Raw genomic sequence first — 18,391 nt, 5'->3', positions numbered from 1 at the left:
GAATCGTCCCCCAAGTGTCTCTGAGAAAAGTGTGTCCTTCTTCCCTAGAGCATACAGGTGGGTGGGTTCTGCAGATGGGCCAAGTGTACCCAATACTTTTGGTTGTAAGGACTGGGAGGTACCAGTTATCCTTGGACCCCTGTTGCAGTTGGCTGGGTGATCCAAGCGGAGCCACCAGTCTTCAGGCCCCTGCTGTGGGCAGGTGAGGACCCTGTTTAATAGCAAAGTGGTGTCAAACATCAAACACCAACCTCTCCACCACACAGCTGAAACAGCTGCAGTCTGCCAACAAAGGCCTGTTCTCCTGAAATAGGCCCACACAGGTCCATGCAGTAGGGGAAAGGTACTCAAAGTTCATGTACCATTTATGTCTGGACAGGAGCTGCTTCTGTCCTGAGCTCCCCCGGTTAGTGGAGCTGGCAAATTATCTTTTCCCCCAACTGAGAATTCATTCCTTCTCCAAGGCTGGGAGGATGGGTCTAGGCGCTCAGCAGGACGTATCTCAGGCCCAGGGAAATTAGCAGCCACTGAAGCCGGCTTGAGTGCAGGGGGTACAGTAAAATATACGCAAGTACTTAGCTTTTGCCAAAAACGGTGTTGTTCTCTGGTTCTGGAGGGGTGAGTAGGCTGTGTGGAAGGGTGCTTCTCTCTGAGGCAACTGCAGCTGAATGCTAGTATTAGCCCACCACAGCCACTCCTGGAAATGGTGCCTGAGGGCTCCCAGCGATTCAGGTCCGGTAACTTCTCTCCACTTCTGAACCGTCTCTTCCTCCCCTGCCACTTAGTTTGCTTTCTAACTTTGCTTTTGATGTTCAGGGCTCCTAGCTTTTCATAAATATACTCGTTTCACTTGTTTTTTCAGGTCTTTGCTTAAGAGGGCTTGCCGGAAGCTTCTGTCGATTCCGCCACCTTGGTCCCACCTCTGCTACTCTATTTTTTTGTCATTGTTGTAAATATACCTATCACACAACTTTTGCCAATTCAGCTTTTCACAGGTGCACAACTTATTGTCAGCAATTATAATTGGCTGTGCAACCCTACCCTTAACCAATGCAATTTTTCCATCACCATTAGTCCCTTCCCCTCTCCAGCCAGGCCTGGTAACCACTAACAAACTTTGGCTTCTAAACATTTGCCTTTTCATGTCTTTTTATATAAGGTTATATAATGTTTGTCCTTTTGTGATTGGTTTCTTTCACTTAGCATAGTATTTTCAAGCTCCATCCATACTGTAGCATGTATCAAGACTTCATTTCTCTTACTGGTTTAGTAATATTTCATTGTACGTATGTACCACATCTTGTTTATCCATTCATCTGTTGATGGGCATTAGGTTATTTCCATCTTTTGGGTATTGTGAAAGTGATGCAATGAACATTGGTGTACAGATGTCTGTTTCAGTCTCTTCTTTTCAGGTGCTTTGGGTATATACCTAGGAGTGGAATTGCAAGGTCATATGGTAGTTCTATTTTTAGTTTTTTGAGGAACTGTCACACTGTTTTCCAGAATGGTTGTGCCATTTTGCATTTCCACCAGCAATGGACAAGAGTTTCAATTTCCCTGCATCCTTGGCAACACTTGTTATTTTCTGTTTATTTTATGTATTTGCCATCCTAGTGGGAGTGAAATGGTATCTCATTTTGGTTTTGATTTGAGCCTCTCTAATAGCCAATGATGCTGAGCATCTTTTCATGTGTTTGGCGGCCATTTGAATGTCCTCTTTGGTGAAATGTCTAAGTCCTTTGCCCATTTATAATTGGGTTATTTGTGTTTTTGTTGTCATGTTATCGAACTTTTATATGCACTTTTGTTATTATATTCTTCTGAGATATATGGTTTCCGAAGATATTCTCCCACTTGTTAGCTTTTCTTTTCACTGTTTTTTGTTAAGTTTTTTGATGAACTGAAGTTTTGAATTTTTATGAGGTCCCATTTGTCTTTTGCTGTTTGTGTTTTTGTTATTAGATAATTCATTGTTGAAAGGTAGGCCTGTCGGTGTTGCCCCTGCTTGTTCTTTTAAGAATTTTATGGGTTTTCTTTGCACATTTAGGTACTTAGTCCATTTTGAATTTGTTTTTGTGTATGGTGTGAGGCATGGATAATTTTTCATTTTTCTGCATGTGGAAATCTGATTTTCCCAGCACCACTTATTGAAGAGACTCTTCTTTCCCCATCGAATGGACTTAGCACTCTTGTCAAAAATCAGTTGACCATAGATGTGTGACTGTATTCTGGACTCTCAATTCTATTCCATTGGCCTATGTGTCTATTGTTATACCAGTACCAGGCTGTTTTGATTACTGGAGCTGTATAGTATATTTTAAAATAAGAAAGTGTGGGTTCTCATATTTGTTCTTCTCTTTCAACATTGCTTTAGCTGTTCAAGGCCTCTTGCCATTCAATATAAAGTTGAGGGTTGGTTTTCCTATTTCTGTAAAGGCGGCTGTTGGAATTTTGATTGGTATCACATTGAATCTACAGACCACTTTGGGTAGTACTGACATTTCAACAATATTAAAGTCTTCCAATCTATGAACACAGATCATCTTTCCATTTGTTTGTCTTCTTTAATCTCTTTTAGCAGTGTTCTATAGTTTTTATTGTATGGTCCTTCATGTCCCTCATTAGATTTATTCCTAGGTATTTTATTCTCTTAGATGCTATTGTAAATGGAATTGTTTCCCTAATTTCCCTTTTGGATTTCTCACTGTTAGTGTATAGAAACCCAACTGATTTTTGTTTGTTGACCTTGTACCCTGCAATGTAGCTAAATTCCTCTATTAGCTCTAGAAGCTTTATTGTGGATTTTGGGATTTTCCATATATAGGATCACATGATCCACAAATAGATAATTTTACTTCTTCTTTTCCAATCTGGATACCTTTATTTCTTTTCTTGTCTTATCGTTCTGGCTAGGACTTCTAATACAATATTGAATAGAAATGGTGAGAGCGGGCACACTTGTTTCTGATTTCATGGGGAAACCACTCAGTCTTTCTCCATTAAGTATAATGTTAGCTGTTGGATTTTCATATATGCCCTGAATGATATCAAGGAATTTCCCTCCTATTCCAATCTTCCTTATGGTTTTCATCAAGCAAGGGTGTTGGATTTTATCAAATGCTTTTTTTTTTTTTGCATCCATAGAGAGAATCATGTGGTTCTTTTACTTGTTCTATTGATGCACCGATGGATTTTCTAAAGTCGAACCATCCTTGCATTCTTGGAATGAATCCCACTTGGTCATGGTGTATGACTCTTTTAATGCTGTTGGATTCTGTTTGCTAGTATTTTGTTGAGGATTTTTGCATCTATATTGTATTCATAAGAGATATTTGTCTATAGTTTTCTTTTCTTGTGGTGTCTTTGGTTTTGGCATCAGTTATGTTTACTTCATAGAACGAATTAGGGAGTATTCCTTCCTTCTCTATCTTTTGGAAGAGTTTAAACAGTGGTATTGTCTAATCTCAAAATTTTGTTAGAATTTCCCAGTAAAGCCATGTGGTCTTGGCCTTTTTTTTTGTTGGCAGGTTTTGATCACTATAACAGTCATTTTTACTTTGCAACTTTCATTTGGGCTCAGAACTAAGGCTATTACTGGTATGGTATAAAGTTGAATTAAATTGAGTTTAACTTTTTGAGCTACAGAAAAAGATGAGAAACATTTTGGAGCAACTACTTTTTCTCTCCTCAGAACTATTAGAATTAATCTTGGGCACAATACTTCCTTATAACTTCCCAATCAACATGCCTTAGTTACCTAGTGCTGCTATAACAAAAATACAACAACTGATGGACTTACAAAAAACAAATTTATTTTCTCACAGTTTAGGAGGCTAGAAGTCTAAATTCAGGGCGCCAACTCTAGGGGAAGGCCTTCTCTCTGTTGGCTCTGGATGAGGGTCCTTGTCTCTTGAGTTTCTGCACCTGGGCAGTCTTCATATGCTTGGCATCTGTCTTTCCCCAACTCCCCTGCTATCTCGCACCTTAATCTCTTTTATATCTCAAATGAGATTGACTCAAGATACGGTCTACACTAATCCTGCCTCATTAACACAAGAAATTCTCAAATGGGATTATAAGCACAGGCATAAAAATTAGGATTTACAACACATATTTTTGGGGAACACAATTCAGTCTGTAACATTTTCCCCTTTGGCTCCCCCAAAATTCATGCCATTGCCACATGCAAAACACATTCACACAATCACATTATCCCAAAAGTTTTAAATCAACTCCAAGTCCAAAATCTCATCTTCTGAATCATCTAAATCAAATACTGGCGAGACTTTAGATGTATTCCATCCTGAGGCAAAATTCCTCTTCATCTGTGAACTTATGAAATATAGATTACAAGTTATCTTTCCAAAGTACAATCGTGAAATAGGCCCCAGGTAGAAATTTCCACTACAAATGGGAGAAATTGGAGTGAAAGAAGGGATAACAGGCACCAAGCAAGTCCAAATTTACATTAGTTCTCAAGGTTTGAAAATAACCCTCTGTTCTCTGAGACCATCTGGGCAGTGGCCCTGCGCTCCAGACTCTGGATGTTGGCCACATCCTCTGGATTCTAGTGAAGGGCCCTTGGCTTCAGCTCCCTCTTCCAGGCCCTCTACAACTGCAACTCTGCTCCCTCAGCTACTGGTAGCCCCATCTCCTAGTCCATTTGAGTGGTGCTTTACACCGTTGGCCCTGGCTAGCTCTGTTCTTCTGCCCTGTGGGCATAGCAGCCCCACCTCAGCTTTGGGTGGTGTCCCCATCTCTCTGGCACATCTAAAGGGCAGCCGTACACTCCAGAACCCAGTTGGGAAAGATTCTACTCTTTGAAACCTAGAAAGCTGTGGTACCATGCTTTGAGACCCACGAGACCGTGACCCCACCCTTTGAAACTAGGAAGGCCCTGCTTTCCGTGATTCTTCCAACAGTTCTGCTGATCTCTGTGCTGCTCCAGGGATGGTCATTTTCTTTTCCTGGAGGAGAATAGATGTAGTTCCTTTGGCCTATTTCATGACTATAAATTTCCAAGAGGCAGTGTTCTTTCCTTTTGTTCTTTCTCTGTTTCCTTCAGATTAAGCTGATGGGTATTCTGTTGTGGTAGTTGGCTAGATCTACTAGGTACAGGCTTAACTTCCTTAACAAAAGATTGTGTAGCCCACTTTCTTGGTGAACATTCTAGGATATGTGTGTCCAGAAGTTTCCAAATCTTTAGGTTCTGCTTTCATTTTGTGCAACTCATTTTAAAGTCTGTCTCTTTCCCCTCACATTTTACTGTAAGAGGCAAGGAGAAACCATGTGGCCCCTTTAAAATCTTGCTTAGAAATCTCATTAGCCAGGTATTTTCAAGTTCATCACTTACAAGTTCTACCTTTCACCAAACATTTGAACATAATTCAGACAAGTTCTTTTCCACTGAATAAAAAGCTTTGCCTTTCCTCCATTGTCCAATCATGTTCATCATTTTCTCTTAAAGCCTCAGCAGAAAAACTTTAACATCCATGTTTCTAGCAACGTTCCATTGCTGGCATCATATATATTCTCTGAGATGATACCGACTTTCTCTATAGCTCTCCTCACTTCCTTCTGAGCCCTCATCAGAATTGCCTTTGACATCAGTAATCTACCAGCTGTTTCTTCAAGGCTGTCTAGGTTTTACTGTTAGACACCTTAAAACTCTTCCAGCCTCTACCCATTACCCAGTTTTAAAAACTGCTTTCACATTTTAGGTATCTGTTAGAGCAGCACCTCACTCTTGTATCAAATTCTGTTTTAGTTATCTAGTGCTGCTGTAACAGAAATATCACAAGTGGATGTCTTTAAGAAACAATTTTATTTTCTTACAACTAGAAGTCTGAATTCAGGGCACTGTCTGGAAGGCTTTCTTTCTCTCTCTGTTGGCTCTGGAGGAAGGTCCTTATTTCTTCTGAGCTTCTGCTCCTAGGCAATTATAATGTGCTTGGCATCTCTCTTCCTGTCTGCCCTTGCTAGCTTGCATTTAATCCCTCTTGTATCTCAAAAGAGATTGACTCAAAATTATACTAATCCTGCCTCATTAATATAGCAAAGACAACCCATTCCCAAATGGATTATAAGTACAGGCACAGAGGTTAGGATTTACAACATATATTTTTGGGGGACACATTTCAATCCATAACACAGCATTTCTGGGATAATGTAAGACTTTGGATAGTTACAAAAAAACAGGCACAAATGTGCAAACCAGACTTCAATTTTTGCTCCGCTGACATGAGATTTAAAACAGCAACAGGAACATTTCTAGGTCAGTGTCAATATGTATTCACAAATTACCAAAGAAACAAACTGGAGTACATGGGTGTGTGATTTTGTTTTGGCATAGGAGAGACACTGAATTATTCACAACATACAAGCCAAATCATAAAAATAAAATGAGACTTATGATCCCATCATTTTGAAAGAGTAGGATTTAGCTCTGACATCTTACAGATTTGTGATATCCTGACTTTTGCTTCAACAGTCCTAAATTACACAAGTTCTAGAACATAAGTACTTTTTTTCTTTTCCACAATGTTTGTAAGTGAAGCAATCCTGAGAAAAGGTTATTTCCAACAGAAGAAGAACTCTTTTACATGTATTTATTAACAAACATGGAATAATTAAAACTGAGACATACACTCAGATTTCATGTTATTTATCAGGAATTAGGAAGTGATGACCAATAAGTAATTCCTCATTTAAATGTTTTCTCTTGTCTTTTTCTTCAATTTAAATACACTTAAAAGAACAAAGTTTACTAAGGAAAAAGAATATTATTCTACCACTTCAAAGTAATTGAAGTTGGAAAACAGTACTATAGAGTATATGTAACATGTAAACAAAGAAAAGGAGGGTTAGAGTTCTCCACGCTTACTCAGGATAAAGTGTATTCTACTCCTGAAACTAAGAGATAAGGGAATCCCTTACATTTCTTGAGAATGTCTCATCTTACATTAACTTATATAGTTGCCTAATGATGATTCACAAATGGAACCACTGTTTCCCGCGTATAACACTTTCTGTCTCTTTTTAACACAACAGTATTTTTATCACCATCAGCAATTACCTTTTTTGAGGACAGCTTCCCATAATAATAGATAGCAGTCCTAAAGGTAATTTCACCAGATTACATTTTGGCCAAGTCTTTATTCCAGAGAATCCATTTCCTAGACACCTAAGTCTGACTTATCATCTCCCCAGTCTTCATCCTGAAACACAACCCACTCTATTTTGAAGTCAATTTTTCTAAGCATGAGACAACAATTTCAAACCCACTGACCCAAGGGATGACCTACTTATTTTCTGGATACATCCTGAAATGAAAAATTCTGATCTATTGATGCTATATTCCTTTGACCTACCCTATTAAAAGGAACAATATCCAAACTTCCTGCCTTTTGCTTTTCTCTTTTTAAGGTTAAATTTGCTTATGAAGGAGTAAACTACTTATGTTATTTGGCAATAACATTTACTGTACTGAATGAATGCCTTGGAAATTGATATCAATTTTTTATCTGTACTTTAAAGCATGCAACAATTTATACGGAACATCTGAACTACTACAAAATTCCACTGAATTCATTACTACCTGAAAAATGTCTGTGTCTCAAAGATAATTTTCTTGATTCAATAAGATTCTTGAGCAAAAAATATTTATTGGCACTATTAATTGAAACCAAATCTTCGAATCCTCCAAAATAACTATACATCTCTGAGAAACATCAATAATATCTACAAAGCCCTGACCTGTAAGGTGGACACATGCTCATTGTTTTCATTCACCTTTATTTACTTCTCACAGCAACTCAAGGAGACAACGATTCCTATCTCTATCTTACAAGAGGAAATGGAGACTCAGAGTGGGCATTAAATTGCAAGAACGCACAGCTTGTAGGAAGTGATATAACTCTATACTCGACTGACAAGCAGAACTATAATCTCATACTATTCTGACTACATTATAACGCATCACAGAAATATAGTATGTCTGTCTTACGTAAAGTGGATTTCAATTATCTTTGAGAGGGTGAATATAGTCCTAGATGCTACTGCAAAACAGTTAAGTTTCCCAAAAATATCCCTTGAAGTCTTCTTAAAACCAATAGTTTAGCTTAACTAATAAAGAATGACTGCCTTGAGCACTGTGCTCTTTTAAGATCTATCCATATGGGAACTCTGAAAGTTGCTCTTGAACAGAGAGTAGCTACAGTGAACGGAAGAAACAATGAAGTAAAAGAGCTGAACAGAAGATTTCAAAGGGCAGCTAGAGAAGACAAAGTAAAGTAGATAAAAAGCCTAGAGGGAAGAACATGCTTGGCATTCCTCAAGCTGAAGGAACTGAATGAAAAATTCAAGGCTCAAGTTGCAATATGGAAGGATTCTATGGGGAAAACACTGAACTACCCAGGAAGCATCAAAAGAAGACGGAAGGAATACACAGAGTCACTGTACCAAAAAGAATTGGCCAACATCCAGCCATTTCAGGAGGTAGCATATAATTAGGAGCTGATGGTACTGAAGGAAAAGGTCCAACCTGCACTGAAGGCATTTCTGAAAAACAAGACTCCACAGGAATTGACGGAATACCAATTGAGTGTTTGAACAAATGGATGCAGCGCTAGAGGCGCTCACTTGTCTATGCCAAGAAATCTGGAATAGAGCTACCTGGACAACCAACTGGAAGAGATCCATATTTGTACCCATTCCAAAGAAAAGTGATTCAAAAGAATGCAGAAATTATCGAACAATATCATTAATATCACACACAAGTAAAATTTTGCTGAAGATCATTCAAAAGTGGTTACAGCAGTACACTGAAAGGCAACCGCCAGAAATTCAAGCCAGATTCAGAAGAGGATGTGTAACAAGGAATATCATTGTTGATGTCAGATGGATCCTGGCTGAAAGCAGAGGATACCAGAAAGATAGAAAGATAGTTACCTGTTTTTTATTGACTATGCAAAGGCATTTTACTGTGTGGATCATAACAAATTATGGCTAACATTTCCAAGAATGGCAATTCCAGAACACTTAATTATTCTCATGAGGAACCTGTTCTTAGACCAATAGGCAGTTGTTTGAACAGGACAAGGAATACTGTGTGGATTAATGTCCAGGAAAGGTGTGCTTCAGGGTTGCATACTCTCACCACACCTATTCAATCTGTATGCTGAGCAAATAATCCAAGAAGCTGGACTATATAAAAAAGAATGGAGCATCAAGATTGGAGGAAGACTCATTAACAACCTGCGATACGCAGATGACACAACCTTGCTTGCTGAAGGTGAAGAGGTCTTGAAGCACTTATTGGTGAAGGTCAAAGACCACAGCCTTCAGTATGGATTGCACCTCAACATAAAGAAGACAAAAATCCTCACAACTGGACCAATAAGCAATATCATGATAAATGGACAAAAGACTGAAGTTGTCAAAGATTTCATTTTACTTGGATCTACAATCAACACCCATGGAAGCAGCAGTCAAGAAATCAAATGATGTATTGCATTGGGCAAATCTGCTGCAAAAGATCTCTTTAATGTGTTAAAAAGCAAAGACGTCACTTTGAGGATCAAGGTGCGCCTGACCCAAGCCATGTTGTTTTCAATTGTCTCATATGCATGGTAAAGCTGGACAATGAACAAGGAAAACCAAAGAAGAATAGACACCTTTGAACTATGGTGCTGGTGAAGACTATTGAATATACTATGGACTGCCAGAAGAATAAACAAATCTGCCTTGGAAGAAGTACAGTCAGAATGTTTCTTAGAAGTGAGGATGGCGAGACTTTGTCTCACATATTTTGGATACCTTATTAGGAAAGACCAGTCCCGGGAGAAGGACATCATGCTGGGTAAAGTAGAGGGTCAGCAAAAAAGAGGAAGACCCTCAACATGGTAGACTGACACTGGCTGCAACAATGGGCTCCAGCATAACAATGATTATGAGGATGGTGCGGGACCGGGTAGTGTTTTTTTCTGTTGTACATAGGGTTGCTATGAGTTGGAACTGACTCAACGACACCTACCTACAGCAACATCTATATGGTATCAAATTTATAGCAGCAACTCGAAAGACTAGATAGGAAACTTAGGGGGCAGTGAGTTTATGTTAATGGAGGAGGGACAACTCAGAAAAAGATGGTGAGAATGGCTGCACAACATGAAGAATGTAATCAATGTCACTGAAATGTACATGTAGAAACTGTTGAATTGGTGTATGTTCTGCTATGTATATTCTCAACAAAACAAAAAGCCAATTAAAAAAAAACATTTAAGTTTTTCCATAAGAGTGGTGAAGATTCATAAAAGAAGTTGTTAAAGGCATTAAACTGTAACTCATTTTCCGAGGTAAGCTTAATTCCATATACCAGATATTCTGAGAATGTTGAGGAATCCAGTCAGAAAGTAATATGCTTATGGTAAACAGTAGTGACTAACATAATCAATTATATTTTTCTGCAATTGCAAACCGTATTTTTTTTGGAAATATTAAATTGAATAATATTCCTTTATAATTATTGAGGAAGTTATATCAATATAAATATAGATTATTAAAGAAAATGTATACACACACGTACATTCAACCATTGCCAGGGTAACACTGAAAGGAGAGACCTTTTCATCTTCATGTAAATGTTTGTGTCCCTGAGAATTTGGAAAATAGCAAATATTCACCAAAATATATACACTTTCAAGAATCCTGTGATAAATCAAAAGTATTATTTTTCCTTAGGCCTCTCTTCTTTGGGGCTGGTTCGCTGAGTCAATTACACAGTCTTAAAAGGTGGAAAAAAGCAGAGACGACAGAGTAGGAAAAAAATTTTTCGAGCCATGAAGATTTTATTTAACAAAAGCAACAAATGAGACTTTTCTAAATCTTATTGTGTACTTAATATAAAAATAAGGAATTCTCTAAAATCTGTACTAAAAATACAAACTTTATGGGCCTAAAGTACAGAGAAAATTTATTTTACATCTCAGTCACCCAAAACAGCAGCTTGTGGTCTCCTCCAATTGCACACAGTGGGAGAGTTCTATGCCAGGAGAGACCAGATCCAACAGGTACAGAACCAATGAGGATGGGCTACAAAATATGTGAAGAATTAAAGAAGCTCAATAAATCTCCAGAGTTAATAAATAAAAACTACTTTCAAAATTAAGAAATGCATTGATCGGTTAACTTTCTTTATAGTGGAAACATAATTTAAAAATACACTCCCTCATAGGTAAAATACACATTATTTACAGGTGGCTGGAGTAAAGGACACAATTAATCTATGAATAACTACAGTTCAGGTTTAAACATTTCTGTAGTCTACACCAACCAAGCAGGTATAATTAAATTAATAAAAGAGGAAATAAGAAAACAGAAGAAATAAAATGCTTCTTCAATGCATATTGGTAAAAAATATGTTGCCGCTGGTGAATTTAAGTATCAAAAAAAGCCTTCTTTCCAATTTAAGCAGATAGCAGGCATTCATAAACGTCTTTAGTTACAAATTTAAAAATTAGAGGCCGTGGGTGGAAAAGCTGAAAAGACTAATTAAAAAATACACATATCACAAAACGTTTCCACATTACCTGAGGGTGTCCTAAATGATGAATTTGAAACTGGCTTGTCATTTTGCCAGGGTAGCCAGTTGTTGCAAACAAGTTTTCATTAATTGTGGACCACCTAAGACAAAAGACAGAATAAAAACAGATATGGTTTCCTACAGATAAGCACAAGCTTTTCTGCAACAGGACATTTCTTCTTGTACAAAAACAATAATTTTATAACTCTAAATTTGTGAGGATGGCGTAGGACCGGGCAGTGTTTTGTTCTGTTGTACACAGGGTCACTGTGAGTTGGCACCGACTCCACGGCACTTAATAACAACAACAAATTTGTTAATCTGGTTTTACAATTAGATTGGTAATAATAAATCAATTCCAGGGAAGTTAGTTAAAAATTTTTTCTCATCTGCAAATATTTTCAAGTGCTTACGTTGTGTTACTTTGTTAAGTAACACAGGTACACAAGGATAACATGGCCCCTTTCTTATAACCAAAGGGCTTAAACTTACAGAGCGTTGGGCAACACAAACATGTCATTACCCACTGCCGTCGAGTCGATTCCGACTCACAGCGACCCTAGAGGACAGAGTAGAACTGCCCCATAGAGCTTCTGAGGAGCACCTGGAGGATTTGAACTGCCGACCTCTTGCTTAGCAGCCATAGCATTTAACCACTACGCCACCAGGGTTTCCAAACATGTCATTAGACAGATATAAAATATTTCCAAGAACAATACATTTAAAAAGCAGTTAACATTCTTATTGATACTTGTTATAAAGTTAGTGATACACTCATGTACTTAAATTCCTTGGGATGACATAAACACCTAGAATAGTTAAGCATCCAAGAGTCAGTCTCAGGATTGGTCTAGCATTCATCAGTGCAGTCAAGTTGGGATTCCTGTTACTTAAAGCTGAAAGTAGTCTAATGAATATACAGTATGTGATGGTTAAGGTTATGTAGCAACTTGGCTAGGCCATGGTTCTCAGAGACATCACAGCAACAAATCAATTAGTCAACAAATGTTTACAATGCTCCAGTGATATGCCCAGGACTGTACTAAACACAGTAGGGGTAATCCAGTTGATATTTTTATGTGTGGCACATACTACTGTCTACTGTACAACAGCCATCTGCTCTTCTTCCATGTTAACTGAATCCTAACTTTGTTTAGGTGGCTGTGTGTCCAACCCCAGGAGACGAGAAACAAAGGTGAAATCAGGATGCTTTTCACAATCTATGATGACTTTCTTACATTTAGTTGAATATATTTTCATTTTAGGGGTACATAAAATATGCTCTTCCCAAGCCCTATAATTTTATAGGAGATAATTTAAATTTGATAAAATATATTAAAAAAATATAGTATATAATAAATATTCCACTGGTTTTGGTCAGTGCTAGTTGGGATTTCTGTTACTCAAAGCTGAAAGAAGCCTAATGAATATATAGGACGTGATGATTAAGGTTATGTGCCAACTTGGCTAGGCCATGATTCTCAGTGGTTTGGCAGATATTATGTAATCATTCTCCATTTTGTGATCTGATGTGAGCAGCCAATCAGTTGAAAGGAGGGTTTCCTTGGGGTGTGGCCTACACCCAATATATACACATGTTCTGGCAAAGCTCACTCTCTGGATCCTGCATCTGACTCATCATCCTCTGACCTCCAGTTCTTGGGAAGCGAGCCAGCAGCCTGTTATCTGCTACAGATTTGGGGTTCGTCAGCCCCTGCAACCATGTGAATCAGGGGGAAGCCTCCAGCCTGATGTCCGACTTATGGATTTGGGACTTGTCAGCCTCCACAACTTGAAATAAATCTCTCTCTCTTTCTATATGCTTCACTTGTGTTTCTCCTCTGGAGGACCCAGCCTAAGATCCCATACAATGTAATATTACACAAAAATGAAAAAGAACAAGGTAGACTCGTATGTTAAGTGAAATAAGAAGTCAGACATATAAAGCATGTTCTCATTTAAAATACAACAATCAAGTTTATATGAATATACATGGATATACCTACATTTACATCTTTATCAGCATAGAAAATAAGAGGAAGGATATGCTCAATTATTGGGGTAGTACTGGTGAAATGGCAACATTTTTTTTAATAAAAATTTTCAAGGAAAATATTAGAAAACAAATCACTCCCTCCCCCAGACCAAAAGACAAAAGCAAACACTTAGGAAAGCAAAATGACCATTTATGAAACAATTAGAAAAAAAATCCAGTACAAAAGGAAGGATGGGAAAAGTATTCCAGGTGGTGGCATGGTACAAAGTAACCAAACTCAAACAATGGGATTATAACTCCAACAGAAAAGATATACTACCTGAATAAGAAGGCTCGATCTAAGTGGACAGGTCTCTTCTCTTGAGGATAACTAAAAGAAAGTATTTTGCATTTTATGAGTTATGTCTTAGACTCAAGTAAACTTACATTAAGACTGAAAAGGTATTTTCTCTTTAAAGGACACAATGCCCAATGAATCTAAACTGTAATGAAATTTCAAATAAGCATTACATTAAAAGAGATATAAACATGACTTAGCAATACAGGACACCATCACTCAACAGGGTCAGTGTTTTTCTTTCGTTCCTAAGATAAATAAACATTGCTTAGCTCAAAGATTTCCTTCTCTGCATTGTCTCTTCTGAGTTACTCCCAAGTAAATCTGTAAAGCATGGATGCCCATCTCTGTTATGTAAAAACCCACAGCTCTGGCTCTTTTCCAGGGAGAGACTTGATTTTGCTCTACTTTGAGGCTCGGGTTTACAAGGACAGCCCAGTGGATCATCCAGCAATAGTGCCTGATTTCTTTTAATAAAACAAATATACTAAGCAAGTACCTGGACTGGGTGATGTCCCAAATTAACCAATCATTCCCTGCAACAGCTCCAACTTTGAAGGTGTTTTTTAAGCACCAGTGTGCTGACATTAGTGGCATCTGTTCTGATTCAAGAGACAAAATAGCCTGTTGGGCAATAAGGTCATAGAATCGGATTGTTCCATTCTTCTCTGCAACCATCAGCTGAAAGACAGTAAAATAAAACTGAACCATCTATCTAACTAGCCAGATCTGAGAAGTAGGCAGAGATTCAATGTTACACAATAAACTCTAAGCATCTGCGTATGTACAAATAGGAGATCAAATGCAAAGGAAATTAAGAGCAACCTATATAAAAATATACTCTCTGAAAAATCTTAAGAGAAAACTGGCAAAAGAAAGACTCAAGAAAGTTAAGTGCCATTTTAAGTGATGATGTATGCTTACTAGAAAGATCAGCCTCAGATCCATTTCGGGAAAAGTTACCATCAAGTTACATTGTCTAGAAAGGACAACCAAGTATGAGTTTCTCAACAGTGGCGTATTTATGTGTTACACATCCTAATGCAGTTTAAGTCTGTGTCCAGAATGGAAGGCAGCCTGGCATAATGAAAGAACACTGACAGGCCTAGGGAGCAGGCTGCCTCTTACACTTAAAAGCTCAGTGAATCTGCCAAGTTCCAGGGTCTTGATTGGCAGTTTCCTCATTTCTAAAATGGAGATGTAAGGATAAGAATAGCTAGCTTACAGGGTTGCTGTGATGATTAAATGTGTAATATATGTAATGTAAAGCATCTAGTACAATGCATGATACATAGGTGCCACTCACTTAATCGATAGTAGCTACGATTACTTCAGTATTTCCTTAACTCTAAGATACCACCGCAGTTCCTGGGTGGTGCTAAGGGTTAATGTGCTCAGCTGCTAACCAAAAGGTTGGAAGTTTGAGCCCACCCAGAGGTGCCTCGGAAGAAAGGCCTGGTGACCTACTTCCAAAAAATCAGCCACTGAAAGCCCTATGGGCACAGTTCTACTCTGACACACATGGGGTCTCTATACCATCGATTTAAGATGTTCAAATGAATTAATCACAGGTTTTATATCTATCTCTCTGGAAAATACACAAATTATGGCAAACCATTAAATGCACAATTACAAAGTAAATCCAAATTTTACAATAAGATAAATTCCAAATTTACAAACCCAGTTATAGGGGCATGATTCCTTTAGGGCTTTTCAGAGACACGGAACAGTATTATGCGCTAAAAGAAGAAATAGCTTAAGTTGCACAGAACAGTGTAGTATTAGACCCAGATTGAGTTCAAATCTATGACTACATGACCTTGGGCAAATTACTTCATCTTTTGGTGCTTTTGTTATTTCTTCTATACAACGGACTGAATAATGCCACCCACCTCAAAGTGTTGTTGTGGGTGTTAAATGAGAGGATATAGGTAACACATTCAGCACAGTTCCTGGCATAGGGAAAAAATGTTGGTTGTTAAAACTCACTTCATTCAGCCACTCTCTACCTTCTTTCCTCTTAGAATCTGAGACTGAGATGTCTTCAGTTCAACTCTCTGGTCCTGTGACATCCTAGACCCTTGCTTCTGTTATTTTTACCTACTGAAATCTTAGCTCCACTTGTGGTTTACAGGATTTGAGGGCTCAGTTTCTGGAGGTCCTTTGACTCCTGTATCTCTTATATTTGTTTTTGGCTTTCCAGTTTGTATGGCTCTTTCATATACTTTGCATCTAACCGGATTTTCATAAGAATTCTGAGATAGTAGCCAAGGATCCATGTCGCTATTCCTTTCTGGCTTTACCTGTCGGCTTTATTTTCATTAAGGTCAAGGATAACAGAACAAAACTCTGAGCTTGATCTGATATGGCAGACCAATGAAAACCACTGGATTGTTATAGTAGTTATAATAGTGTAGACAATCACAACAATGATAAGCAGCTAAAATTGATTACGTGCTTATTATGTTCCAGGTACTCTTTTAAGGACTTTGTAGTGTTTTTACTCACTTAATACCTGTAACCATCCATTTTACAGGTTGAGGAAGTCATGTTCGTGAGTGATAAAGTGCCTGAGACCACAGAGCTAGTAAGAGGTGGGACTGGGATTTGACTCTAGGCAGCTAACACAAAACTCCATACCCTAAAGTACTTCTCTGTGTTGCCTCTTCGTATTCTAGGTCTCTGAATTTAATAGTAACATGATGAAACTGGTCTTTTAAGAAGATTTGTTGTTGTTAGCTGCCACTGAGTCAGCTCCCACTAAACGTGACCTCATATGTGACAGAACAAAACATTGCCAGGTCCTATGCCATCCTCACAATTGTTGGTATATCTGAGCCCATTGTTCGAAGATTAGTATAACTAACGTAGGCAAGAAGGATCAGAGAGCGGAGAGCTAAAGACTTGAAACAAGCTAAGTACTAGCAAGAGTTAGCTGTGAGAAAAGGGGAAGAATGCACCCTAATGACACAAGAGAAATGTACTCTAGTGAAAATGAAGGAAAAATTAAAAGACCTGGAAAGGTTTGTATGTAGGGAAGAAAGATATGAAAGATGATTTTAGGATTCTGAATTTGTATTATTTAGAGCAAGGACTTCCAAATGTTCTGAAGTTATGGGGAAAGAGACACTGAAGTTGAAAGGTATACATGATGGGTTTAAGACTTTTAGAAATAAAAGATGTGAAGAAGATAGTTTAAGGGGAGGCAGGAGAGTGTAATGGTTAAGAGCAAGAACTATAGAAATAGGCTTGTTGTTTTTGTTGGTGTTAGGTGCTGCTGAGTTGGTTCCAACTCATAGTGATCCTACATAAAACAAAACAAAACATCATTTTCATACAGTGTTTCTGCACCACCCTCACAATCTTTGCTATGTTTGATTGCACTGTTGCAGCCACCGTGTCGATCCATCTTGTTTGAGGGTTGTGCTCTTATTTGCTGACCCTCTGCTTTACCAAGTATGATGTCCTTCTCCAGTGACTGGTCTCTCCTGATAACACGCCCAAAATATGTTGAGACGAAGTCTCACCATCCTCATTTCTAAGGAGCATTATGGCTTACTTCTTCTAAGACAGATTTATTTGTTTTTCTGGCAGTCCATGATATACTTAATATTCTTTGTCAATGCCATAATTCAAATGCATCAGTCCTTCAGTCTTCCTTATCCTTTGTCCAGCTTTCCCATGCATGAGAGGAGACTGAAATCCCATGGCTTGGGTCAGTCGCGTGTTAGCCCTCAAAGTGACATCTTTGCTTTTTAACACTTTGAAAAGGTCTTTTGCAGCAGATCTGCCTAATGCAATGGGTAGTTTGATTTCTTGACTACTGCTTCCACAGGTGTTGATTGTGGATCTAAGTAAAATGAAATCCTTGACAACTTCAGTCTTTTCTGTTTATCATGATGTTGCTTATTGGTCCACTTGCAAGGATTTTTGCTTTCTTTACATTGAGGTAAGAAGTAGGTTGCTTGGGTTCAAATGCCAATTCTTCTACTTGCTAGCTGGTAACTTTGGGTAAGTTACTTCTCTGAGCTTTGGTTTCCTTATTTATGTGAAACAATAATATATATGAAATGCTGACAAAGGGGGTGGCATATAGTAAGCATTATGTAAATGTTGAGGAGCCCTGGTGGTGCAGTGGTTAAGTGTTTGGCTGCTAACCAAAAGGTCAGAGGTTTGAACCCACCAGCCTCTACACAGGAGAAAGATGTAGCAGTCTGCTTCTGTAATGCCTTGGAAACCCTATGGGGCAGTTCTACCCTGTCCTATTGGGTCACTCACTATGAGTTGGAATCCACTTCATGGCACCGAGTTTGGCTTTTTATTTTTATGTAAATGTTTACTATGATTAATCAAGCCTATCGTTTTTGTACAAGTCCGAGGACAAGAAACAGTAGAGGAAAAGAAAGCCAACAAGAAGAAGTAGGAAGACATTAGAGGGATGTGAAAGTAGGGTGCCGCAGGAACCTGCACGAAC

General features: G+C 38.3%; 1 protein-coding gene across 2 annotated transcripts in view; it reads right to left on the bottom strand.

The window, feature by feature from the left end:
* Positions 1-3,104: 3,104 nt before the first annotated feature.
* Positions 3,105-18,391, bottom strand: part of NUP37 (nucleoporin 37) — a 56,565-nt gene continuing 41,278 nt past the window's right edge. For both annotated transcript variants that reach the window (XM_010599732.3, XM_003405296.4), the window contains exons 7-10: positions 14,417-14,598; positions 13,900-13,950; positions 11,592-11,685; positions 3,105-11,094 (exon numbers count right to left, since the gene is read on the bottom strand). In XM_010599732.3, coding sequence (XP_010598034.1) covers positions 10,981-11,094; positions 11,592-11,685; positions 13,900-13,950; positions 14,417-14,598 — 441 coding nt within the window. In that variant the 3' untranslated portion in view covers positions 3,105-10,980. The remainder of the gene's footprint in view (positions 11,095-11,591; positions 11,686-13,899; positions 13,951-14,416; positions 14,599-18,391) is intronic.

Source organism: Loxodonta africana, chromosome 4, assembly GCF_030014295.1.
Source record: "Loxodonta africana isolate mLoxAfr1 chromosome 4, mLoxAfr1.hap2, whole genome shotgun sequence".
Taxonomy (NCBI): Eukaryota; Metazoa; Chordata; class Mammalia; order Proboscidea; family Elephantidae; genus Loxodonta; species Loxodonta africana.
Note: the sequence above shows the minus strand (reverse complement) of the source record. Positions and strands in the feature narration are given on the sequence as shown.